The sequence below is a fragment of the Eulemur rufifrons genome, chromosome 17, assembly GCF_041146395.1.
Source record: "Eulemur rufifrons isolate Redbay chromosome 17, OSU_ERuf_1, whole genome shotgun sequence".
Taxonomy (NCBI): domain Eukaryota; kingdom Metazoa; phylum Chordata; class Mammalia; order Primates; family Lemuridae; genus Eulemur; species Eulemur rufifrons.
In genome coordinates this window covers 84,784,561-84,811,815 of record NC_090999.1, presented here as the reverse complement: position 1 = coordinate 84,811,815, position 27,255 = coordinate 84,784,561, and the positions used below count along the sequence as shown (strand labels likewise).

General features: G+C 37.4%; 1 protein-coding gene across 6 annotated transcripts in view; it reads right to left on the bottom strand.

Annotated features, from left to right (window-relative positions):
- The window catches only part of DMXL1 (Dmx like 1), a 153,303-nt gene that overhangs the window by 100,528 nt on the left and 25,520 nt on the right, over window positions 1–27,255 (bottom strand). For all 6 annotated transcript variants that reach the window (XR_011235947.1, XM_069492836.1, XM_069492835.1 and 3 more), the window contains 5 exons: window positions 23,408–23,540; window positions 18,048–18,114; window positions 16,581–16,759; window positions 5,157–5,346; window positions 3,567–3,735 (listed from right to left, as the gene is read on the bottom strand). Coding sequence is in view for 5 of the 6 variants with exons in the window: in XM_069492836.1 (XP_069348937.1) it covers window positions 3,567–3,735; window positions 5,157–5,346; window positions 16,581–16,759; window positions 18,048–18,114; window positions 23,408–23,540 (738 nt within the window). In the remaining variant the exon portion in view is untranslated. The remainder of the gene's footprint in view (window positions 1–3,566; window positions 3,736–5,156; window positions 5,347–16,580; window positions 16,760–18,047; window positions 18,115–23,407; window positions 23,541–27,255) is intronic.

The following is a 27,255-nucleotide window of genomic DNA, read 5'->3' as shown; positions in this document are numbered from 1 at the left end:
TGAATGGGTGGGTTTGTGAGTAAGGGTGCTCAGTTGCCTTGTTTGTTTTGTTGAGACAGAGTCTCACTCTGCCCTGGGTAGAGTGCAGTGGCCCCACTGTCGTCACTGCAACCTCCAACTCCTGGGCTCTAAGCAATCCTTCTGCCTAGTCTGCCAGGTAGCTGGGCCTACAGGCACGCACTTCAACGCCCAGCTGGGCTTTTTTTCCTTATCTTTTTGGTAGAGATGGGGTCTCACCCTTGCTCAGTCTAGTCTCGAACTCCTGAGCTCAAGCAATCCTCCAGCCTCAGCCTCCCAGAGTGCTAGGATTATAGGCATGAGCCACCGCACCAGGCCAACAAGTGAATTTTAACCTTATCCACAATGAAAAATGCTATTATCATGATGTAAAAGGAACTAGTGATACATGTATCTCAATAGCAATAATTTTTTTTTTTTACTTAAAAGACTGCCATATATTAACTTCTTTAATGACCTATCCACTTAATTCTAAAATGGATTATTGTTTATTTATTAGCATCAAGATTGAAGTCAGAAAGTATGAAACTGAGGTTCTCTTTTCATGCTAAAAGAAAGAATTCAAGACAGATTACCTCAGCTAAAAAAGCAATTTTTCCTTGGTATTACTTTCGAAATAATTACTAAATTAAGCACCCTGAAGTACAAATCCAGTCAGTTGTGACAAGTAACTCCTAATTAATAGACATAAGGAAAAATTTAAGTATCATATTAAATCAAATATGAATCATGCTGGTGTCTGCTGAACTATAAAGGCTAGAAAAATGAATGCAACTTTCTCCAAAACAATCTGTTTTAGAGGAAAAATAGTATGAATTATCTGTTCAAACAATGTATCTATTATTAGATACCAATAGAAAGAATATTATAGGAGATGAATGGTAAAGAAAAGGATAAAAGGATCTTTCTCCTGTCCCTGCTATTGGAGGCTGACTCTAAGAGTTGATAGACATATCTAATCCAAAAACTTTTGTTTAAAACTGTACATTCCTTAGTATAATTATTTGGTTAATATTTATCTATCTCCTGCTTCCTGGGAGCAAGAACCACACCTGTTTTGATCACTGCTGTATCTCCAATTCCTACTACTATTTCTAGCTCCTACACTAGCACAGACTAAGCACTCACTAAAACCCTTGAGGGGCTGAACTGCCAATCCTATTCTTCCTAGGTAGATACACAGTAGCGACAGGGATTGAAAGAGTGTTACAAAGAATCCATAGAAAAGATTTTTTTTTTTTTTTTTTTTTTGAGACAGTATAGCTTTGTTGCCCCAGGTAGAGTGCAGTGGCATCACTGTAGTTCACATCAACCTCAAACTCCTGGGCTCAAGCAATCTTGCTGCCTCTGCCTCCAGGGTAGCTGGGACTATAGGCATGTGCCACCAAGCCAGCCTAATTTTTTCTATTTTTAGTAGAGACAGGGTCTCGCTCTTGCTCAGGCTGGTCTCGAACTCCTGAGCTCAAGCAGTCCTCCCGCCTTATCCTCCCAGAATGCTAGGATTACAGGTGTGAGCCACTGTCCCTGGCCTAAGATTTTCTGATAGCTGACTTAAAAATCAACCCCAAAGGGATCAGCAATGCCTTTAGTAGACCACAGGTCTAGCTGTTAAACTACACAAGAAGAAAGGTATATAATGCTAGCTTTTAGCAGAAGCATTCTAACTAAAAGGAAACTCTCATCTCTTCTATATTCTGACCCCACTCAAAAAATTTGGTTAAAGTCATTTTAATGAAAAGTCCTCATAGAAAGGGTATAAGAATTAGAACTAAAGGAATATGCTCTTAGGAGCTCCTCTCCTATGGCTCTTTCTACTGATGAGCAAATAAGTGAAGCCAAATATGAGCATTGTGCTTTGAATAAGAAAATACAGCATCCAGAAAAGTCATTCCAACAGATCAAATTTAGGGAAAGGAATTCTCCATAGGGTCCAATCTAGCTGCTGATAATATTACTTTGTTTTGCTCTCTATTTTCCTTAGGGACCTACCTTCTAAAGAAAGGTTTCAGAGTTTTCTTTATTGGAAGGTAAGGAGATGCCACATTGGAACTTAGGGTTCATTTTTCAGTAATCCTTCAGCCTTTTCCATTAATGTGAGAATTCAAGCTTTCTTTATTCTAATAATACTGTCCTTTACTCAACAGAGAACTTCAAAATTATTCCACTGACCTTAGAATTGCCTCTGGGTATTATAACCACTGTCCGTGTATGTTTTTGACAATGGTGATGGTCTTCCCCAAGCCTATATAATTTTTTAATAAAGATAATTCAATATCCTCCCATTGACATTTTCTTGGCTCATGAATTCTTTTAGAGCTAAGACTGTTGTCTACCAAATAAAAGCTAGAAGATCAGTTCATACTTTTCATTCTTATCATGGTATCTCTATACTTTGACTTATCAAAGTACTTCTTGCTTGGATGAATAAAATTCTATTAAAGTAACTAATGGACCATAATGTTTTCTGTTTCCTTGAAGAATGTAATACTGTAAAATCTAGTGTGCTATATGGAAATAGGTAGGTTATGTTGAATTTGTGCTTAGGGATATTCCATAATAAATAAAAACTCATCAATAGTGGTTATATTAGAGAGAGAGGAACTAAGGTGGGGTAGATGTATACTTTCTGCACAGATGACATTTATCATATGCAAAAAATTGTCTTTAATTTTTTTTCAAGTAATATTGCAAGGTTCTATTTTAAATGCCCCAGTTGTGACCACTGGTTATTATACTTACAAAATATTTGCTAAAAAAGAAAAGCACTTAAATCTTCAAATTCATAGGTAGACCCACATATTCTAGATCTTTCATTCTAATAGGACAAATTTGACTACAGATATATGTTTCTTAATTCTTCCAGTCATAACTTTTACATATTTCTGCCTTTTTATGAAATGGCTCCAAAGATCAAGCACCAAACACAATGGGTCTTTTTTTTTGGAGACAAGGTCTTGCTTTGCCACCCAGTCCAGAGTGCAGTGGTGTCATCAGAGCTCAGTGCAACCTCAAACTCCTGGGTTCAAGCCATCTGCCCATCTCAAGCCTCCAAAGAAACTGGAATTACAGGTGCGCATCACCATGCCTAGCTAACTTGTTTTTATTTTTTGTAGAGACAGGGTCTCATTATGTTACTTAGGCTGGTCTTGAATTCCTGGCCTCAAGCGATCCTCCCAGCCTCCCAAAGTGCTAGGATTACAGGCATGAGCCACCATGCTGGAACCAAACACAATGGTTTGAACAACTATACAATAATTATAAAATACTACTTCTGTGGCATTAACTTTTACTAAGTAATAGTTAAATCTCAACTTCTGAATAAACTAATAATGAATCTCAATGCCTTATTAAAATCTTAAATCACAAATCAAATCATGGCCTTAAAAAGCAAACAAATAAACAGAAATCAGTGAGCTGGCTACAACGAAAAGTTGGCTAAGAAAGTCACCTTCAATATTTTACTTATTCAAAAACTAAAAGTATAACATACTTGTTATAAAATCAATCTACTCAATTTCAAAAACATATTTTGAACAATGCTTTATTACCTGTGGCTGGGTTGATGCTGGCTGCAATGTGAAAGTGGCAAAGTGCATTGGCATGCAGTGGAGTGTTTCTGTGGACATGATGAGGGTTCTGCTGATGAGGCAGATACCCGGTATGTGCTACAAGTGCAAGTGATCTCCTCCGACCTCTACGAAAATGTCTCAGATTTACCTGTATGAATAAAAACAAAGTAAAATTAATACCTCTATTGTTACAAGTCATTTATGTGTAGCTTACATAATCACTGTTAGAAGTTACATATATTCTATTTCAGATAATTTTATATGTAAAAATACCTTTCAATATTTTCACATAGTAAATTTGAATCCTGCAGAATAAGGTTAGAACTTCAACTGCCTGGCTCTCTTAACCTTCACACAATACTTTGTACTTTTTATTTGGTTTTCTTTTCTTTTCTTTTCTTTTTTTGGGGGGGGGGGGACAAAAGTTCATCATCAGGTTTTATTTTCTTAAAATTAATTTCCTAAACTTAAAAAAATTTTTTTGCCAATACTGTGTCTGTGAATAATGATGTCTCTACATATGCTATCCTCTTTGTCGAAAGCTAACTCCCTGTGACCAAAGCACTGAATAATATTATCACCATACAGCAGGATAGTTTATAAAGTGTCATCTCATTTAACCCCATAAGGCAAGCAGTGCAAATATTGTTATTCTCATCTTTTATAAGATAAAATAGTTTATATAGAACCCAAGGTCACCTAAGCTGACAAGAGGCAGAGCTAAAAGTGGAACAAGTCTTTAGATTCCTAGTCAAGAAATTCATTCAGCTATTACTATACATAACCATACTATTCATTGTTGAATAGCTATGCAATATATATTCAATTATAGTCTCAACTATTAAAATACTACCCAAATTTAAAAAATAGTTGCCCCGTAATCATACAAAACATTTAAAGATAAATAATTTTTAAATCACTTCTTATTTTCAATATTAAAAAAATAATAAGAAGAATCTGCATTACTATTCTATCTTCAATTAGTCCAAACATCAAAAATTGACTTTTGGCTGGTCATGGTGGCTCACGGCTATAATCCTAGCACTCTGGGAGGCCGAGGTGGGAGGATTGCTTGAGCTCAGGAGTCGAGACCAGCCTGAGCACAAGCGAGACCCCATCTATACTAAAAAAAATTAAAAAATAAAAAAAATTGACTTTTACTTTCAACACTAATTTGTAAAATAAAGACTCCAAGTTCTTGGCAGTTCTAAAGTTAACAAATGGTAGAATGGAATATGATAAACTACCCAAGCTTTAAGTAAAACAAAAGTTATTTTTACAGTGAAATCTTTGCATTTTCAGATTTTAATTTACTTTATGTTACTTCAGCTAGGTCAACTGTAATCATCTTTTTGTTATTATCAATTAACCTAAGATTAACTTTATAATTATAGGTACTTTTGTGATCTTGACAAAATCCTTAAGCACATTTTTTGAACCTAATAAAACTGAAAATTTTCTGAGAATTGTTTTCCGAAGATACGGATTTTCATAACATTGTATTACCAAAAAGGGAATTACCAAGGGTATTAAAACTTGTAGAAAATAACATCTAACAAAAACACTCACTTCTAAAGCATTTTGAACTCGTTCTTTACTGGAAGCATTTCTCTTGAAGTTATTTGTTAAATTGATTGGTTCAGTCCAGTGGTTGCATTCACCACCATATAGCAAACAGTCATTGGGTAAAAACGTCTCTACCCAAAGACGACACACGTTATCTTTGCAGCAAGTTAACAGCACATTACATACAGAAGCCCTAGGGAATAAAAAGAGTTTAGAGACAAAAATACAAATTTCACACAGTATCATAGGAAATTCTAAAATATTTTCATAATTACTTAAATGCACACAACTAAGGTGCCAAAGAAGAAAATGTCAATACGTACAGATTCCATCACAGCAAATGCTTGCCAACCTATTTTGTTTCTGCTTAGAATTCAGTAGTTCTTATTTCAATAATCTAAGATTGTTCTTATATCTAAAGAACAAAAATCAAGATCAAGCCATAATCTCTCGCTGACAAGGAAAAAAACTACATCTTCTAATAAAATGTTCTAATTTATTCAGCAGATGGTTATTATTTTAATTATTTCATAATGCTTCATTTTTACTTCCTATAAAGGCACCTGTGTGCACTAGTCACTAAGAAACTACAGTAACTACTTAGTATACTTATTCTCTTCTTGCCTAACATATATCCAAAGCAGCAAAATGTAAGAATTGAAAATTCATGATAAAATAAACCCTAATCAACCTCCCTCGACTTTCAGTTAACTTCCTTTTTGCCACCTCCTCAAAATAAAAGCAAAAATTAACTACATATATATTAATAAACCTCATAAGCATCAAGAGCTCAAAGGCTGAAACCCTATCAACAGAGACTACCTTCTACTAGGTAACTCAACAAGTTTAGAAAAAAGAAAAAGTCACATCTTGCAGTAGTCACTTGTTCCAATATATCTATATGATTAAAAATGAATAATCAGCAAAAGGTTTTATGAGGTAACTCAGTGAGTTAAATAAAAGAAAAAGAAATAAAAATATTCTATAGCAGCCACTTTATTAAACATATCTACCTAATTAAAAAAGAAAGTAGCAGAAGAGACAAAAGGGAGAATAGCATGTTTTGTCTTGGTTGTTCTTTCCTGTTTCTCCTCCATTCTCTCATCTCACCCCCTCCAGCCCCCTTTCCTGCCTTCCTCACTCTTTCTACTCCTTCTCAGGGCTTCCATCTGCTATCTCCGACCATTCTCTGCTCTCAGCCTCCCCACCTCTTTCCTTTTGTCCCTTACCTCTGTTCTCTAGGACCTCTTTCTGTCTTTCCTTCCCAAACTACTTTTTTTCTCCTCCTTCCCGCATCCTCATGCACATTTGCCTCTCCTTTTTTTTTTTTTTTCTTTTTTTTGCTCTCTTTTCTCTAACCCTCTCCTAGCCACCCCTCCTCGCTTGGTTTCTCCCCACCATATTTACATATATAAAGACTGTGGCGGCCGGGCGCGGTGGCTCACGCCTGTAATCCTAGCACTCTGGGAGGCCGAGGTGGGCGGATCGTTTGAGCTCAGGAGTTCGAGACCAGCCTGAGCAAGAGCGAGACCCCACCTCTACTAAAAAATAGAAAGAAATTATATGGACAGCTAAAAATATATATAGAAAAAAAAATCTGCCGGGCATGGTGGCGCATGCCTGTAGTCCCAGCTACTCGGGAGGCTGAGACAGGAGGATCGCTTGAGCTCAGGAGTTTGAGGTTGCTGTGAGCTAGGCTGACGCCATGGCACTCACTCTAGCCTGGGCAACAGAGTGAGACTCTGTCTCAAAAAAAAAAAAAAAAAAAAAAAAAGACTGTGGCAATGAGATTAAAAGTGAGGAAACAAGCCAGGGCACAGTGGCTCAGGCCTGTAATCCCAGCATTTTGGGAGGCTGATGAGGGAGGACTGCTTGAGGCCAGGAGTTTGAGACCAGCCTGGACAACATAGCAAGATCCCATCTCTACGAAAAATAGAAAAAAAATTAGCCAGGTGTGGTGGCATGCACCTGTACTCCTAGCTACTCAGAGGCTGAGGTAGTACAAGGCTCACTTGAGCCCAGGAGTTTGAAGCTGAGGTTAGCTATGACCAGGCCGCTGAACTTCAGCCTGGGCAACAGAGCAAGACCCTGTCTCTAGAAAAACATAATGTATCAAAAGGCAATATGGAAAGTTCAAGGCTCATAATGCCAAGGAGTAAGTAACTGGTAGTAGAAAGGTTTATAAAGGATCAGCAGAAGGTAGAGACTAAAGGGCTAAATAAACAATCAGAAAAGGCATCAGAACTTAGGCAAGAGCAACAAGGCAAGCTAGAAAAGTCACAACTCAGAAGCATGGAGAGGGCTATGAGCCTGCAGCGTAGATAGTCTTAGGTGACTCTCCTCAGTATGACTTACAGATAGTCAATGTAAACAACTAGCAGGTAAGATACGAACAGCATGAAGGAAATACCCTGATCTGTCTGAGGCATTTCTCTGGCAATACCTCCTTTCCATCACTTCTTTACCAGGGTATCTTACCTTCCTTCCAATGGCATATCATATTAAAATATATCCACTCCCCCCATCCAAATAACAACAAAAATGAGCAGGTACAGCCTTATAAAAAGCAAATATATGATGCGTATGCCAGAACTGACATACATCCACCTGACTTGGCATCAGTGGGGTCCCCGAGCCCGTGGAAGAGCCTTCCACTTGCTCAAACCTGACTCTGCCATCCAGGCCCCAGATGTCTCCTGCCTGCTTGGCCCTGACTCCACCCTCCAGGTCAGATCAGTCCGGTCCACAGGGCCCTACTTCTGGCTCCTCTGCCCTGCTATGAAGATCTGCTTCTGGCTCCTTTCCAGTCCCAGTTCTGAGGTTCTCAAATTAGAGCCTGAAACTCTGCCTCTGTGCCTCCAGAATCGCCGCCAGGGCTGAGGCACCATACCCAAGTCTCCAGTGCTGCACCTAGACCCCAAGACCCCAGCCCAGAGCCTCCACCACCACAGCAGGGCTGGAAGAACAGCTCCAAAGTCCAACACTCCGCCAGGGACCCCACCCCCAGCTTCAAGCCACGAGTACACTGCGAGACCTTGTTTGAGCAAACGCACACAGCCCAGGAACCCAGGACAACCACATCCAACTGCTGCTGTTACCTCTGTGGGGAAATCCTGGGTAGAGCAATCCCCACAACACCAGCCTCAGTGAACAGGGTCTCGCCCAGCTCCCAACTCGAACATCCTACAACTATCTGGTGAAACCTAACACCGAACCCAAACAGCATCCAGCACAGGCTTGAGGAGAGGCAATCATAGGCAAACAGAACTAATCAGAACAGCTGCATTACAGGCTTCTAGTGTGCACATCCCTCCTCTGGCCTGTCAACATTCCAGAGTAAAGGGGGAAAAAAAGCGCCATCTAGTGATCTCCCCTTACTCTAATCAAGCAGGAGAGTTTCCAACAAGGAACAGGAGCCCTGCAAACCTAGTAGTCTTTTAGTTGAGAAAAGAGCTCTCAAATAAGAAACCAGCAAAAGAACCCTGACAACAGGAAAAATCAAAACAGATCAACACCCTCAAGGGATCACAATGGAGCTACAGCAGTGAACTCCAACGGCAAGGAAATTGTTGAAATGACAGAAGTGGAATTCAGAATATATATGGCAAATAAGATGAATGATATTGAAGTGAAAGTTGAAAATCAACAAAAAGAGGCCAAAAAAAAAAATTTAAGGAAATTAATGAAAAAGTCACTGCAGAACTAGATAAAATTAGGAAAGATATAATACAACTTAAAAAAAAAAAAAGAATCATTCAGGGATTTTCAAAACACAGGAGAAATTTTAAGCAACCAAGGAGAACAAAGAATCTCAGAGCTTGAAGACAAGGTTCTCCAGCTAACTAAATCATTTAAACAGGTAGAGAAGAGAACAATGGCAGAGCGTTCACAGAGAGAGATATGGCACTATGCAAAGTGAACAAACATGAATTATAGGTATCCCTGGGAGGGAAGAAGAAAGTGCTAAAAGCATGGAAAATCTATTTGAGTGAATTATAGAAAAGTTCGCTAGTATTGCCATAGATCCAGATATCCAGATACAAGATGGTCATCGGGCTGGGCACGACGGCTCACACCTATAATCCTAGCACTTGGGGGGCCGAGGCAGGCGGATCATTTGAGCTCAAGAGTTCGAGATCAGCCTGAGCAAGAGTGAGACCCTGTCTCTATTAAAAAATAGAAAGAAATTAGCTGGACAACTAAAAATATATATAGAAAAATTAGCTGGGCATGGTGGCGCATGCCTGTAGACCCAGCTACTCGGGAGGCTGAGGCAGTAGGATTGCTTGAGCCCAGGAATTTGAGGTTGCTGTGAGCTAGGCTGATGCCACGGCACTCTAGCCCGGGCAACAGAGTGAGACTCTGTCTCAAAAAAAAAACAAAAAACAAAAAAAACAAACAAACAAACAAACAAACAAAACAACCAAGATGGTCATCGAACTCCAAGAAGATTCATAGCAAATAGGACATCTCCAAGACATAGAGTAATCAACCTGGCCAAAGTCAAAATGAAAGAGAAATTCTACAAGCAATTAGACATAAGCAACAACTGACCTGCAAGGAAAAACCTGTTAGGATAACATCAGACTTCTCAGAGGAAACCTTACAAGCCAGAAGGGAGTGGGCTCCCATCTTCAATCTCCTTAAACAGAACAACTACAAGCCTAAAATTTTGTATCCTGCAAAACCAAGTTTCAGATTTGATGGAGAAATTAAGTCTTTCCCAGACAAGTAAACGCTGAGGAAATTTGTCATAACTAGACCTACCCTGCAGGAAGTACTCATATCTGCACTATACATGGATCAGCACAATAGGCACCCACCAATGTAAAATGACACAAAAGCTAAAGGTCAAAGTTCAGACACCACAATGGCTCAAGAGGTAAAACAAAGCAATAAAGTTCTATGCAACAGGATGAATAGAAATCAACCCGACTTATCAATTCTTTCAATAAAAGTCAATGGCTTTAACTCCCAACTCAAGAGACACAGGCTGGCTGAATGGATAAAAAATACAAGCCAAGAATCTGCTGTCTCCAGGAAACACAACTAACCCACAGGATCCATTCAGACTCAAAGTGAAGGGATGGAAAACAATATTCCATGCAAATGGAAACCAAAAGAAAGCTTGCGTAGGCATTCTCATTATCAGATAATACAGACTTCAAATCAACAAAAGTTACGAAAGACAAAAATGGACATTATATAACGGTAAAAGTAACAATTAAACTAGAAGACATCACAATCCTAAATATTTATGCACCTAACACAGGTGCACCCAGATTCATAAAGCAAACCCTACTTGATTTAAACAAAGTTATAAACAGCAGCATCATAATAGCCTGAGACTTTAACACTCCACTGACAGAATGGGGTAGATCCTCCAAGCAGAAAATAAGCAAAACAATAATGGGCTTAAAGGGAACTATAGAACAAATGGGCCTAACAGACATTTACAGAACATTCTACCCCAAAACTACTGAATATACATTCTTCTCATCAGCTCATGGAGCATTCTCTAAAACTGATCACATCCTAGGCCACAAAACTTGCCTCAACAAATTTAAAAAAACAAAATATACCATGTATCTTCTCAGGTCACAGTGGAATAAAATTAGAATCAATTTCAACACTCAACTCTACACAAAGTCATGGAAACTAAACAACCTACTGTTGAACGATTATTGGGTCAAAGGGGAAATTAATATGGACACTAAAAGATCCTTCGAACTAAATGACAAAGGTGACAGAAGTTATCAAAATCTATGGGATTGTGCAAAAGCAGTCCTAAGAGGAAATCTCATAGTCTTAAATGCCTATATCCAAAAGACAGAAAAATCACAAATCAACAATCTAATGCATCATCTTAAGAAATCAGAAAAGGAAAAGCAAACTAATCCCAAACCCAGCAGAAGAAAAGAAATAACTAAGGTAGAGTGAACTAAATGAAATTGATTCCAAAAGAATTATACAGAAGAGAAATAGAGCAAAAAGCTGGTTCTTTGAAAAGATAAACTAAATTAACAGGACTCTCACTAGATTAACCAGAAACAGAAAAGAAAGGACCCTAATAAGCTCAATCAGAAATGAAAAAGAAGGGTGGTGGGAGGGTGGGGGAGGAAAAAAAAAAAAAAAGAAATGAAACAGGAGATATCACAACTGATATCACAGAAATACAAAATATCATCTGTGAATACTGTAAAAATTTCTATGCACATAAACTTGAAAACATCGAAGAAATGGAAAAATTCCTGGAAACACACAACCTCCCTAGGCTCAATTAGGAAGAAACAGAACTCCTGAACAGACCAGTAACAAGTAACAAAACTGAAACAGCAATAAAAAAGTCTTCCAACAAAAGACCTGATAGTTTCACAGCTGAATTCTACCAGACCTACAAAGAAGAACAGGTATCTATACTGCAGAAATTATTTCATAAAATCGAGAAGGAAGGAATTCTTCCCAACTCGTACTATGAAGCCAACATCACCTTTATACCAAAGCCAGGAAAGGACACAATAAAAAAAAGAAAACTACAGACCAACATCCCTCATGCACATAGATGCAAAAATTCTCAATAAAATTCTAACAAACCAAATTCAGCTGCTCATCAAAAAAATAATCCACCATGACCATGTGGGCTTCATCCCAGAGATGCAAAGATGGTTCAACACAGGCGAATTTATAAATGTGATTCACCACGTAAATAGAAATAAAAACAAAGGCCATAAGATCCTCTCAATAGATGCAAAAAAAGCATTTGACACAATTCAACCCCCTTTTATGATAAGAACTCTTAACAAAATAGGAATAGATGGAATATATCTCAATATTATAACAGCCATATACGACAAACCCACAGCCAGCATCACACTGAACGGGGAAAAACTGAGAGCATTCCCACTTAGAACTGGAACCAGACAATGTTGTCCACTGTCACCACTTCTATTCAACATAGTGCTGGCAAGTCCTAGCCAGGGCAATGAGGCAAGAGAAGGAAATCAAGGGTCTCCAAATGGGGAAAGAAGTCAAACTATTGCTCTTTGCTTATAATATGATCTTATATGTAGAAACCCCAAAGATTCTGCCAAGAGACTCCTAGAACTGATAAATAAATTCAGCAGAGTCTCAGGTTGCAAAATCAAAGTACACCAATCAGTAGCTTTCCTATACGCCAACGACAGTCAAGCTGAGAATCAAATTAAAGACTCAATACCCTTCACAATAGTAACAGAGAATATAAAATACCTAGGAATATATTTAACCAAGGAGGTGAAAGACCTCTACAGGGAGAACTACGAAACGCTGAGGAAGGAAATCACAAATAGAAAAACATATCATGCTCATGGATCAGCAGAATCAACACTGTTAAAATGTCTATACTACCCAAAGTGATTTACAGATTCAATGCAATCCCCATTAAAATATCAATGTCATTTTTCACAGACCTAGACAAAATCATTCTACGCTTCATATAGAACCAGAAAACACCCCATATAGCCAAAGCAAACTCAAGCATAAAGAACAAATCGGGAGGCATCAATTTATCAGACTTTAAGCTATACCACAAGGCTATAGTAACCAAAATAGCATGGTACTGGCACAAGAACAGAGACATAGACCAACAGATCAGAATTGAGAACCCAAATATAAAACAATCCTCATATTGCCATGTGATCTTTGACAAAGCAGACAAAAACATACACTGAGGAAAAGAATTCCTATTCAATAAATGGTGCTGGGAAAATTGGATAGCCACATGTAGAAGACTGAAACAGGATCTGCACCTCTCACCACTCACAAAAATTAATTTGTGAAGGATAACAGACTTAAACCTATGGCACAAAACTATAAGAATTCTAGAAGAAAATGTTCGAAAAACTCTTATAGATAATGGCATACGCAATCACAGCAAAAACAAAAATAAATAAATGGGACCTGATCAAATTAAAAAGCTTCTGTACAGCCAAGGAAATAATCAATAAAGCGAACAGACAACCTACAGAATGGGAGAAAATATTTGCATTCTACATATCTGGTAAAGGGCTGATGACCATAATTTACAAAGAACTCAAGCAATCAGCAAGAAAACATCAAACAACCCCATTAAAAAATGGGCAAAAGACATGAACAGAAACTTTTCAAGACAAGAGAGACTAATGGCCAGAACTTATGAAAAAATGCTCAATATCTCTAATGATCAGGGAAATGCAAATCAAAACTACAATGAGATATCACCTAACTCCAGTGAGAATGGCTTTTATCAAAAAGTCTCAAAACAACAGATGTTGGTGTGGAGGTGGAGAGAAAGGAACACTTATACACTGTTTGTGGGACTGCAAACTAGTACAACCTCTATGGAAACTAGTATGTAGATAACTCCAAAAAACTAAAAGTAGATCTACCATTTGGTCCAGTAATCCCACTACTGGGTATTTACCCAAAGGAAGAAAAGACATTTTATAAAAAAGATGCTTGCACTTGAATGTTTATAGCAGCAAATTCACAATCACAAAGATGTGGAAACAACCCAAGTGCCCATCAATACATCAGTGAATTAATAAAATGTGGTATTTATATACCATGGAGTAATACTCAGCCATAAAAAAAAAGGTGAACTAATAACTTTAGTAACAACCTAGGTGGAACTTGAGACTATCCTCCTAAGTGAAGTATTGCAAGAATGGAAAAACAAATACCACACGTATTCACTATTAAATTAGAACTAAATGATCAACACTCATGTGTATATACGGTAGTAAAATTCAACAGAAATCAAGCAGGTGGGGGGTGGGAGGAGGAGGGGATGGGCAAATTTATACCTAACGGGAACAATGCACACTATCTGGGTGATGGACACACTTTAAACTTTGGCTCAAACTGTACAAAAGTAATTAATGTAACCAAAATGTTTGCATCTCCATAATATTCTGAAATTTAAAAAAAGAAGAATATGATAATTACAAAACCTCCATTCTTCTGTCTCAATATAGCAATCCCTTTGCATACAGTATTAGCCATTTGATAAAGTACCTTAATTTTACGTGGAAAACCAAAAAGCACTGATATTACCCAGTCAAAATGACATATCAGAAAGCAATGGTCCTTGATGAGATCTCGTTCTCATCAGCAAAGGTCAGTATTTCTACTACATACCCATAGGCAGTTGGTGAGACAGAAATGAAAACTAAAAGAGCTCAGAAAGACTAGCTGGTTCTTAAATGATATGAATCCAAAAACACAATTCTGGAGACCTCTAAAGAGATGCCATAACAGAAAATTCTAGTTCTCTACAGGACAGTTCCCTATCCTACCAAATTTAGTTGACAGATATAAAATGAAAATGGTCTGGAAAAGAAACCAACCGTTATGCTTTATTGCTACTATCAGACTCCTGTAATGGGCCAGTTTAAGGCATCTGCCTCTGCATCTACCATGATCAGTTCTGCTGACGTTGAATGAACTAGGTTAGGAGCAGATGTGAATGTTCTGTCTCAAAATATGCAGTACTTCATAAGCCTCCTTTTTAATGGTAGCAGTACCTATAAATGAAAACACTTGGAGGTATCAGAAGATATCAGCCTCTGAAATTACATAATCCTCAGGTAGGCTTAAAAGGCTGATGGTTTGTGATGAGAGCTAGGGTCATTCACAACTTTTAGAATGAGAGTTAATATATGCCACAAGTTCATTCTATTCTTTTTTTTTTTTTTTTTTTTGAGACAGAGTCTCACTCTGTTGCCCAGGCTAGAGTGAGTGCCATGGCGTCAGCCTAGCTCACAGCAACCTCAAACTCCTGAGCTCAAGGGATCCTCCTGTCTCAGCCTCCCGAGTAGCTGGGACTACAGGCATGCACCACCATGCCCGGCTAATTTTTTTTTCTATATATATATTTTTAGCTGTCCATATAATTTCTTTCTATTTTTAGTAGAGATGGGGTCTCGCTCTTGCTCAGGCTGGTCTCGAACTCCTGAGCTCAAACGATCCGCCCACCTCGGCCTCCCAGAGTGCTAGGATTACAGGCGTGAGCCACCGCGCCCGGCCTATTCTTAATGTATTTTTATATATGTAGGCAATGGTTTCAGAGGTACTAAAATAATAGTTATCAAAGTGAAGCTAATGTGAGGGTGATTTTGTTACCTAAAGCTTTTCCAGACCATTCTCCTTTAGTCCAAAGACTCTGACACAACCTTCTACAAAACCATTACTTTTCCCAGAGTGTCCCTCCTAGACCTACACTTTGTTAGACTTTAGGGTTGGGGTAGGTAAAAATAGGAACTACTGCACTATAGCTCAAAAAGTCTACATATACTCTGCTGGCACAGAAGAGCAAAAATAAAGTCAACAAACGATTCAGGTACACTACCACAGATCACCTTAAGACATCTCCAGTGGCAAATGCATAAAACAGTGAAAGGGTAAGGGAAAACAGCATTGCTTACATGGTGGGGACAAACTGAAAATGGTCGTGTGTGTGTGTGTGTGTGTGTGTGGTGTCAAAAAAAAAAAAAAAAAAAGAAAGAAAGAAAATGGCCATGTGGTACAAAAAGTTTCTACCTATGCTTAAGTAATAGGTCAAAAAATATAGGCAGAAATTCAGTATGATATGAAATCTTACCAGGACTACAGGAAAAAAGTACTAATGGGAATGTACGTGTGTGTGCTTGTGTGGGTTAAATTAATACTTATTTCAGGGCAGGATAATGTAGGTGCCGCCTACCTACTGGTGCCGCCTTGGTGCCGCCCTACCTACTGACCCACTGTCTCTTCCTTAGAGATGCTGGGTACAGTCAAATAAATACTTAAGAATTCATGGTATAGCCTCTCAGTAAAGCTACCTTTTTTTTTTAATGAGATGAGGTCTTGCTATGTTGCGCATGCTGGAGTGCAGTGGCTATTCACAGGCACAATCACAGCACATCATAGAATTCCTGGCCTCAAGCGATCCTTCCACCTCAGCCTCTACAGTAGCTGGAACTATGGGCACATGACAGTGGACCCAGGTTCAATAAATCACTTAAAAAAAAAAAAAGAAAGAAAACCAGAGGAGACATACTAGAAGGTACAAAGTGAGGGAATGAAATGTAAAAATGTCCATGGCAAACAGAAATCTAGAGAATAAGAGATGAAAAAACTGGACACAAAACAGAGAAGAAAAAGAAAATATGCACAACTCTGTGACTTAAAGACATCTTATATGTTGGTAAATTACCTCAGCTTCAACTCCTTTAAAATGGCTCTTACACTAAATGTCAATCATAGTTGACCCACAGTCAGAGGGATGCCGGCCAGGGACTATCTAATATTTCTCTAATCTTCATAAGCTATGAAGTCCTGTAGCTACAAACTCTCAAAGTGGGAAAAGCAATCAAAGTCACAAAGACAATGTTCCCTTAACACATGGGAAAAAATGACCAATCCACTGACCTAGGCATATATTTGCTTGTTTTACGCCAGGAAAATCCATTTACAGCTCGAGGATGGGCCAGATAAACAAAAGAAAAGTCAATTTCTCCTTGGGATTGTTTTTCTGAACTTCTATCTGGAGAGGTAACAGCTGTCCGCCAGTTTTCTACATTATACCATACCTTTAAAAGACAGTCATCCTAAGGCAAAAACAGAAAAACATGCAGATCAGAACTAAAGGTTAATCAAATAGCAAAAGTAAGATTTTTTCCTCCCCAATGGCAGGAACTTGGGGATAGGAGGAGGGGCTGGGCACAGAGAAATTGAAAAGAAAATTCTTATTGTGATACTTTTCTATTAGTATTCCTTAATTGTTCTTTGAGAATTGACATGTGTAAATGTGTGTATTCTGTGTTCAATGAAAATGCTTCCTAATTACCATATACTATGGGAAATGGAGTCATTCAGGAAAGACTGAAAGATGAAATTAAGGGTTTCTTTTCCCTTAAGCCAAATATCAAATAAGAAATCAATACCACTAGCAGACTAATGAAGACTGATAATTACTGGAAAAAAAAAAAGGAATACTTTTCATCTATTATCATATGACTTTTCAAATAAAATGTAGATGATAATAACTAGTTAATAACTCTAATACTATAAAATATTCTATGCACAATTAAATTTATACCTCCTAATTTGGGAAATAGGGAAGAGCAAGTGAGACCAGAATGCACCAGGTGCTGCTTTTAAGCTACAACTGCGTTCCCACCTGTAAAGTCAATCACAAGAAACAGCTCCACTTCTCTCCTAAAAAAAAAAACCTCACTGTAGAGTATCTCACACTCTTAGTTTGCAGAAGGATTTGAGCCAATAATTTCAGATTATAAGTGGTTCATGGAATGCTCTATGAACCAATGATTAAAAATACTATCAAAGAAATACAATGTTCTGAAATAAACAGGTAATAACAAAGTATGCACACTAAAGAAGTAATCAAAAATGTCCTTCTAGAAACCCTATAAAATCTTTTATTTTAAATACAGCTTAATATACATATCAGCTAGAAGATGATAAACATAGAAGCTATATAGTTTATTGATGATTGCACTACACTTAAGGTACTGTGCCAGTCACTTTACACTGTATATATTGTCTAAATTAATCCCACGATTAATGACCTATGACATAGATGTTGTTATCCTCACATTACACGTGAGAAAAGGAAGACTCAAGGAGATTAACTAACTTGCCCAAGATGATAAAGCTGGTAAATGCCAGATTTATACCCAGATCTGTCTCTGTGTTATTTCGATTATATCATACTGCCTTTTAACACCATAATAATCAATTTTTGCTATTTAATATTTTTAATAGAAAACAGTATTTCCAAAGTAAATAAATAAGAGAATGAAGCCAGTTAATGTTTTTAAAGTTTCAAAGTAAACTATAAACATACAATTTGGCAACAGCATTTTCACAATTTACCTTCCCAGCAGTGGCAAAAAATTCTCCATCTGGTGAAAATTTCATTAAATGAACTTGGGAAGCAGTTCTGTAAATTAAACAGGCAAGGAAATAATTGTAAGAAGAATTAAACATGGAAAAAATGCAACATTCTCAAAATTATACTTCAGCAATTGCTTCAAATAGAAAATTCTGTGATAACAGTTTCACATTCACTTTTAAGTGCACCTCAAAAATGAACAAATTGTTAGGTAGATAGCAAGGGACCTAGGCTATCCTAGGGACAAAGGTGGGCACCTTGCCTTGGCACCTCACCTTGATGCTGCCTGAGCAATTGCCCCACCTGGGGAAGGAGGACGAGGGCAGCCACCCTGTCTTGGTGCCGCCCTACCTTAATTCTGCCCCATGCAATTACCACACCTGGGGAAAGGAGGATTTTACCCTGCTAATCTGCAAAAGAATGCAGGGAATTCCCCATCTCAGAGCCAGGGGGCCAAGCAGCCCAGGCATAACAGAATCTGGAAAGTGACCTAGAGTAACTGAAGGCTAACTATCTTTCCACTAACTGTCCATCAAAGTGGTTCCATGGTGATGTCTGAACCACCAGGAGGGCCCAATCCAGACAGTATAAAACAGGACCCCAGACTATAAGCAGAGACTCTTGTTACAACAGGGGGCCCACTGTCATCTGTAGCAAATGTATCTTGCTCTTTCTCAAACCTTGTTTGCATGCTTATCTTGTTTTGGTGTGTCTGGTCATTCTTTGGACGAAGAGAACACCAAAAACCGAGAACTAAATTGCCAATCCAACAAAGTTAGTAAGATAAACTTAAATATAAAAATATTCACACATAAGAATGATGCAATGAATGACTTGTCAAAACCTTTAAAGCCTAAAATAAAAGAGTCATAGCCCTCATTCCCTTAGAATGAAAGAGAATGGTTTCATTTTTTAATCTGGAAATATAATTTCCAGAACCATGGATTTCTATATTCCAACATACATTTTCATTGACAATGAGCCAATATTTTATAATAAATTTTGCCTTAGGGTAGCATTTACCTAATTAAAGGTTATGTGTGGGCTAACAGAGGACCTGCAGCAATCATGGATTCAGACTGCTCGCTTCACCTATATACTTGGTATTAATATATTACTTGCCTTTTCTTCTCAAAGGAACCTTGGCTCATTTCCCTCCATTGCCTTTTCTTCTGGCTACCCATATACACTTATCAAGACACCCACCATTACCACTGCCTTCATTTTCTTTGCCCAAATTCACGTTTAGAGATGAACACTAAACTTATCTGCAAAGTAGGCCAGAGGAATTGTTATATTTCATTTCAAATACAAATAAATTTTCTTTCTGATTTTAAGTGTAACAAATACATAATGGAAAAAATTGATACAGATGGATGAAAAGAAGAAAAGGAAATAATCTATAGTTTAACCAATACCACAACATCCTTTTCCAAGCAAAATCACTGTTAACATTTTAATACAGAGACTTCCAGACCCTTCTCTCTGCTTTCCTCTACTTTCTACAGGAGAGTATGAAGGAGGAAGGGTTAGAAACTGATGTCATTTACAGTTTGCTTTGTAATCTCATTTAAAAATATGTCATGAACATCTTTGGATATAAAAGCAAAAGATGTGTATGTATGTACAGGTATATAGACCTATATGATTATGTTATTGGCTTATGGTATTCCATTGTGTATATATGCACATAATGAGTTAAAGTTATTTAATAGTTCATTGCCAGGCAGTGCGGTGGCTCAGGTCTGTAACGCTAGCACTCTGGGAGGCCGAGGCAGGTGGATCGTTTGAGCTCAGGAGTTGGAGACCAACCTGAGCAAGAGTGAGACCCCGTCTCTACTAAAAAAAATAAATAAATAAAATAGAAAGCAATTAGCTAGACATCTAAAAATATATATAGAAAAAATTAGCCGGGCATGGTGGCGTGTGCCTGTAGTCCCAGCTACTGGGGAGGCTGAGGCAGAAGGATTGCTTGAGCTCAGGAGTATGAGGTTGCTGTGAGCTAGGCTAATGCCATAGCACTCTACTCAGGGCAACAGAGTGAGACTCTGTCTCAAAAAAAAAAAAAAAAAAAGTTCATTACTGTTTTCTAATTTTTGCTGTGCCAAAAAAAAATGTTCAATGAGCATTCCTGCATTCATATTTTTGTACCCTCTGGTTAATCCTAAGAATATTCTTAAAACAAATCATTAGAAATGCCTGGTCTGTTTGCTCACTTCAGCAGAACATACAATAAAAATGTCAGGTATCCATGATTGTGATCTTGTTTCCACCTATCACCTCTCCTAAAAACAGCAGCCACAGCAGTCAGTCTAAAAGGAAGGCAGATCTCAGTACTCCCTCTGCTCAAAACCCCATGAGCTTCCCAACTCATTCACATTAAAAGGCAAACGCCTCACACAATGACCCATAAACTGATTCCTGATTCTGATCATACCTCCTGTCCCACCTCACCTTGCTCACTTCACTGCAGCCACAAGTTAAGCACACTCTATTATTAAAAAATTTTGTTTGTTTGTTTTGTAGAGACAGGCCTTAAGTGATCCTCCCACCCCATCTCTCAAAGTGGTAGGATTATAGGCATGAGTTACCACACCTGGCCTTAAAGCACATTCTTACCTCAGGGTCTTTGCACATGATATTCCCTGTCTATAATGTTTTCTCCCAGAGACATGAACTCATAGCCTAATTATTCATTTCTCTCAGGTCAATGCTTCAATGTCACCCCTACTTTTCTTTCCTTTACCCTATCTACTTTTCTTCTATAGTTCTTATCTTCATCTAACATGTGGAACCAGTGTCTTAAATGCACCACAAATGGAATGTGATCAAAAGGCAACTTTAAAATGTATTTCAATGAGTGTAATCTTTAGCTGATCCTGAATCAAAACTTGCATAGTTTCTAGTCTCATGGCTTTTCTGCTTATTTAAATAACAAACCATTTCAAATAAATAATTAGTATGTTAATTCCAAGTTACTACTGCTTACTCTGAACTCTTTTTTTTTTTTTTGAGACAGAGTCTCACTCTGTTGCCCAGATTAGAGTGCCGGGGCACCAGCCTGGCTCACAGCAACCTCAAATTCCTGGGCTCAAGCGATCCTCCTGCCTCAGCCTCCCAAGTAGCTGGGACTACAGGCATGTGCCACCATGCCCAGCTAATTTTTCCTATATATATTTTTAGTTGTCCAGATAATTTCTTTCTATTTCTAGTAGAGACGAGGTCTCACTCTTGCTCAGGCTGGTCTTGAACTCCTGAGCTCAAACAATCCGCCCGCCTCGGCCTCCCAGAGTGCTAGGATTACAGGCGTGAGCCACCGAGTCCGGCCTTGTTCTACATCTTTTTAGAATTTTCTCTACATTGCTCACTGTTGTTTACTATTGTGGTACCTGTTCTTTTCTAATTATCTTTTTAAGATTGTCTTTTAAAAAGCCATTAACCCAAATTGCACATATTTCTCCTCGTGTTTTTGTTTCTTTCCTTGTGGTCTTTTTGTTTTATAGAAACGTTTTATTGATACAGTCAAAACTATTAACTTTCCTTTTCAGTTTCTAGTTTTGGTGTCATTCTTAGAAACTCTTTCCCTCACTCTAAGGCAGCACTTCTTGTCCAATAGCAATATAACAAAAATGACAAATTGTTAAACAAACATGTGATTTTAAATTTCCTATCAGTCAAAATCACATTAGAATTTCTACCTTTGACCATATGTTCTAAACTTTACTTGAAAGGACAAATATGGGAAAATCAGGGAAACTCTAAAAGACAAGAGGAATAAAGATATACAGTATAGTAAAATGAATTCTAAAGCTAGAGCTGATAAAGCATTTTGTTATTGATGTGGGAGCAGACAGATTAGGGGCCAAGATTAGACTCAGTTACGCATGGAGATTCAGTATATAACATTTTACAGGGGAGCAAACTAGCCAGCTCTGTGGAGGGAAAATGAAGTTAAAGTCTGTTTTATAACTCATACCAAAACAAATGTCAGATGGAAGAAAAAACTGAGTTTCTATATAGTGAAACAAAAATATTAGAAGAAAATATAGGTGAAGTTTTATATTTTAGAGCTACATTGTCCAGTATGATAGCCACTAACCACATGTCACTATTGAACTTGAAATGTGGCTTGTCCAAATTGAAATGGACAGTAAAATACGCACTGGATTTTTAAAACTTAGCATGAAAAAAAGAATATAAACTATCTGTAACAGTTAAAAAAATGATTACATGTTGAAATGATATATTCTATATATTAGGTTAAATAATATAATTTTACATATTTATTTTTACTTTTTAAAATGTGACTGGTGGCCAGGAGCAGTGGCTCACGCCTTTAATCCTAGCACTCTGGGAGGCCGAGGCAAGAGCATAGTTTGAACTCAGGAGTTCGAGACCAGCCTGAGCAAGAGCAAGACCCCATCTCTATTACAGAAAAAATTAGCGGGGCATTGTGGCACGCTTCTGTAGTCCCAGCCACCTGGGAGGCTGAAGCAGCAGGACTGCTTAAGCCCAGGAGTTTGAGGTTGCTGTGAGCTAGGCTGATGCCACAGTACCCTAGCCTGGGCAACAGAGTGAGATACTACCTCAAAAAAAAAAAAAAATAAAGGATTATGTTCAATATATAGATAAATGTGGGAAAAATACATGTCTTCACAATAGGAAGCTTTCCATTCAAAAGGATGAAAGGTATCTCTTTTTCCTTTCATATAATTTAGCAAGTTTGTTATTTAATAATTTCCATATAAGCCTTACCTATTTCTTATGTTTCTTCCTAGTTATTCTATTTGACTTTTTAAAAAATGGATCTGTACAACAAGAGAAGTAGTGAATTCCACTTTTTTGTGTACAAGAAAAGGCAAATCACAGCCTTGGCCGGGCGCGGTGGCTCACGCCTGTAATCCTAGCACTCTGGGAGGCCGAGGCGGGTGGATTGCTCAAGGTCAGGAGTTCGAGACCAGCCTGAGCGAGACCCCGTCTCTACTAAAAAAATAGAAAGACATTATATGGACAACTAAAAATCTATATAGAAAAAATTAGCCGGGCATAGTGGCGCATGCCTGTAGTCCCAGCTACTTGGGAGGCTGAGGCAGTAGGATCGCTTAAGCCCAGGAGTCTGAGGTTGCTGTGAGCTAAGCTGATGCCACGGCACTCACTCTAGCCTGGGCAACAAAGTGAGACTCTGTCTCAACAAAAAAAAAAAAAAAAAAAGAAAAGGCAAATCACAGCCTAAAAATCAATACTTTTTATGTTACTGTGGTTTTACACAACCTAAAATACATTTATAATATAATAAAACCACATAAAACAGGTTTATCAGTTTAATCCCCTAATTACTTACTTGCAATGCCAAATGCATCTCCAATCCCCAAAGTTAAGATCCGTTTTATCTGGATTTTCATCTTCAGCTGGCTTCTCCAAGTTAGTATTGGACCAGAGTTGCAAATAGTTGGAACCAGTTAAAAGACGACTGCCTAAAAAAATATCATTCAACATTTACTATTTAGGTATTTAATAGTCAGTTCAGTTAAACACTAAAGAGCTTCATATAATACTATAAAGATAATATAATATCTTAAAAAAGTCAAATAACAAAAAGGTATTTGGAGAAAGGAGACAAGGCTGTGTTTTAATTTTGTTGACATAGCTTAGGAAAGAAGGGAACAGATCTTGTAAACCCTCATTCAACAAACATTTAATGAGCATCTTCTTTGTACCAGGCACTGTGCTAGGCACTGGTGATATGATGGCAAATAAAACACTGTCTTTTTTCACGATGAGTTAACATTTCAGTAGAGAGAAAGAAATATTATGACACAATGTAAAAGTATCATATATGATAAAAATGTGTGCAAAGTTGTATGGAAACCCACAGGAAGGAGAAATTAATGTGTAGCTGTAGCGAAAGTGTCAGGGAAAGTGATGAAATGCAACCTGGCCCTTAGTGGATGAATAAGCAGTAAAAGCGGCAGGTATTTCAGGAAGAAGACCATTAATGAACAAAGACAGGAACGCATGTGAGTTCATATATTTTCTCAAGAATGCCTCATAACCTGGTATGGTTAAGTAATAAAGTACATAGTAAGGCTGGAAAAAGAAATAAGGTTGGAAAAAAATGCCAGGGTGAGATTGTGAAGCATTTCTCAAGTCCATAAGGTATTTGGACTTTGCTATAGGTAGTTGAGAGTACAAAAATTTTTAAGTGGGGAGGGGGCTACCTAATAGAATCTGTATTTTAGAACAAGGGGTCTTAAATGGGGAGGAGGACAGAAAAGAGACGGACTTGAAAAGGCCTGTGAACCTCCCTCTATTGAGATAATATACAAAAGTTGTATATAAGATGGGTATTTTTCTGTAGATAATCCATACTTTCATTATACTTTCAAAGACTCTAATACACAAAGGTTAAAAGTCCTTTTTTAGAAAATAACTGTAAAGACACAAGATTAGGAAAACATAAGAACCAGGGAAACCTGGTTAATTAACTATAATAATTCAGATGGCAAATAAATCATGAGGATCTCAACCAAATATTAAACCAAAGATTTTTACGCCATTTCAAAAAGCAGAATTGTCATGACTTGACAACAACTAAAAACAGGGAAAAAGTGAGAGGTTTCAAAATCAGATTCCAACTTTGTGACTTGAGAATTATACCCTCATCGATACCAAGAAGACCAAGGAGTACAGGCAATTTTGTCAAAAAAGCTGACAATAAATACATTTATTTCACTTTGCCAATTAAGGACTATGGATTTGTGTCTTTCTGGAATGATCGCTTTCTTATATCAAAAGGAAAGTAGGCCTGTGGCAAAAGCATAGACTTTAGATCAGAAATCCCTGTGTCTAAATCCCAAGTAAGCCACTTAATTAGCCATGTGGATTTTATCTAGCTGGATAACCTCCAAGCCTCAATTTTCTGATCTATAAAATTCGAGGTATGGAGAGGGAGGAGGGAGTGGAAAAAAAACAAAAATTAAAAAATAATAAAAAAAATTTGAAGTTTATATAGAGCTGTAAAGATCAGTTATCATATGGATGAAGTCTCTAGCACAGGTCAGGCAGTTAGCAGAAGCTCAATAAACAGTAGAGCAACAGGTAGAAAGTTACATAGAAAAATAAAAGCACAAAAAGTATAAATATATTCCATTTAAATATGCTTATTATTCCACTTTTGAATTGACCAACAAGCACAAGTTTTCTTTTGTTGAACATAAACTGAAGATAAAATTAAGGTATCCCATGAAGGATTAAGACTAATATACAAAACAAAATAATTAATTCCAGGTATGGAATGGAATAAACGTATGTAAGGCATGGTATGATATACTGATTGAAAACACAAAGGACAGAGGCATGAATATTAAAGTAGGAAAAAAAGCATAAAAAGTCTAAAACAGAATATCTCATGATGTAGGTAACATACAATAGTGAATGTGGACACAACATAAAAGCACTACAGTTTACTAACACCATCTAAAAATTCTTTTTATATCATAATACCTGGCATATCATAGTAAGTAAATATTAAGCAAAACCAAAATACTAATATTTCACCTAAAATGTTTAAATCTGTTTATAAATATTAATAATTACAAAGTTCACTTGTAAAAGTAATAATATACTCATAGTTCCCAAATATTTATTATAGTAAATAGCATATTTCTCAAAAACCACTAAATAGAAAAATAATAAATAATTAAATGTGAATTTTAAGCCAATCAAGATGAAAAAGATAATCAAGATAATGAATAATCGTAAGCTGTTGTCAAGCCACTACTAGATATGCTAAAAAAATAAGTAATTATCTTGTAATGCAACTCTGTAAACATAATTTTAAAGAAATTTAACATTAATACTAGCCTCTGAAACAACAGTACTGACACATCACAGATACAAAAATTCCAAGCTTAAAGAAATTTTTTTGTTGGTCATAGTTAAAAATAATAATAATAATAATAATAATAAAACATGCTGGGCATGGTAGCTCATGCTTGTAATCCCAGCACTTTGAGAGGCCAGGGAAGGAGGATCACTTGATGCCAGGAGTTCGAGACCAGCCTGGGCAACACAGTGAGACTTCATCTTTACCAAAAACTTAAAAATTAACCAAGTATGGTGGTGGATGCCTGTAGTCCTAGCTAATCAGGAAACTGAGGCAGGAGGATTGCTTAAGCCCAGGAATTCAAGGTTACAATGAGCTATGATCACACCACTGTACTCCAGCCTGGGTGACAGAGCAAGATCTTGTCTCTTAAAATAATAAATAAAATAAAATAAGAAATATCACCCAACTCAAATATTAAATGTTTTCATTGCAGTTATTAATAGGATACTTCAAGTAGATAGCCAGTTGCTCATTAACAGTATTTTTATAGGACTCTATCATTTAACAACTACTTTCATAAATATTGTCATTTCTGAGCATTAAAAAACAATTTTGTGAAATAGATACTATCTTAGTTTTCAAATCGGTTAACCATTCTTGATCTGTTAAGCAACCTGGCTCACAATCACAGAACTAGTAGACAAATAATGTGAACATTTATTGAGAGCATAATATTTGCTGGGAACCTAAAGATAAATAAAATGTGGAACAAAATAGAATCTCCGCTCATGTCTAATAAAAAATCAAACAGCATGTGAACAAATAAATACAACAGATTGTAGTGCTATAATAGAATAACTATAAAATTTATCATTCGGGCTGGGCTCAGTGGTTTATACCTGTAATCCTAGCACTTTGGGGGGGATTCCTTGAGGCCAGGAGTTTGAGATCAGCCTGAGCAACATGGTGACACCCTGTCTCTACAAAAAAAATAGAAAAGGACAGGCACCATGGCTTGTCTGTAATCTCAGCACTTTGGGAGGCCGAGGTGGGAGGATAGTTTGAGGCCAGGAGTTTGAGACCAGCCTGGGCAACATAGTAAGACCCTGTCTCTAAACAAACAAACAAACCAACAAACAAAGGAAAAATTAGTTAGGCATGGTTACATGGGCTTGTAGTTCTAGCTACTCAGGAGGCTGAGCTAGGAGGATCACTTGAGCCAAGGAGTTTGAGGTTGCAGGGAGCTATGATGACACCACTACACTCTAACCTGGGCAACAGAGCGAGACCATGTTTAAAAAAAAAAAAAAAATCACTCAAATAGGGAATACTTGTGAGAGTAAAAGGCTACACTATTAATA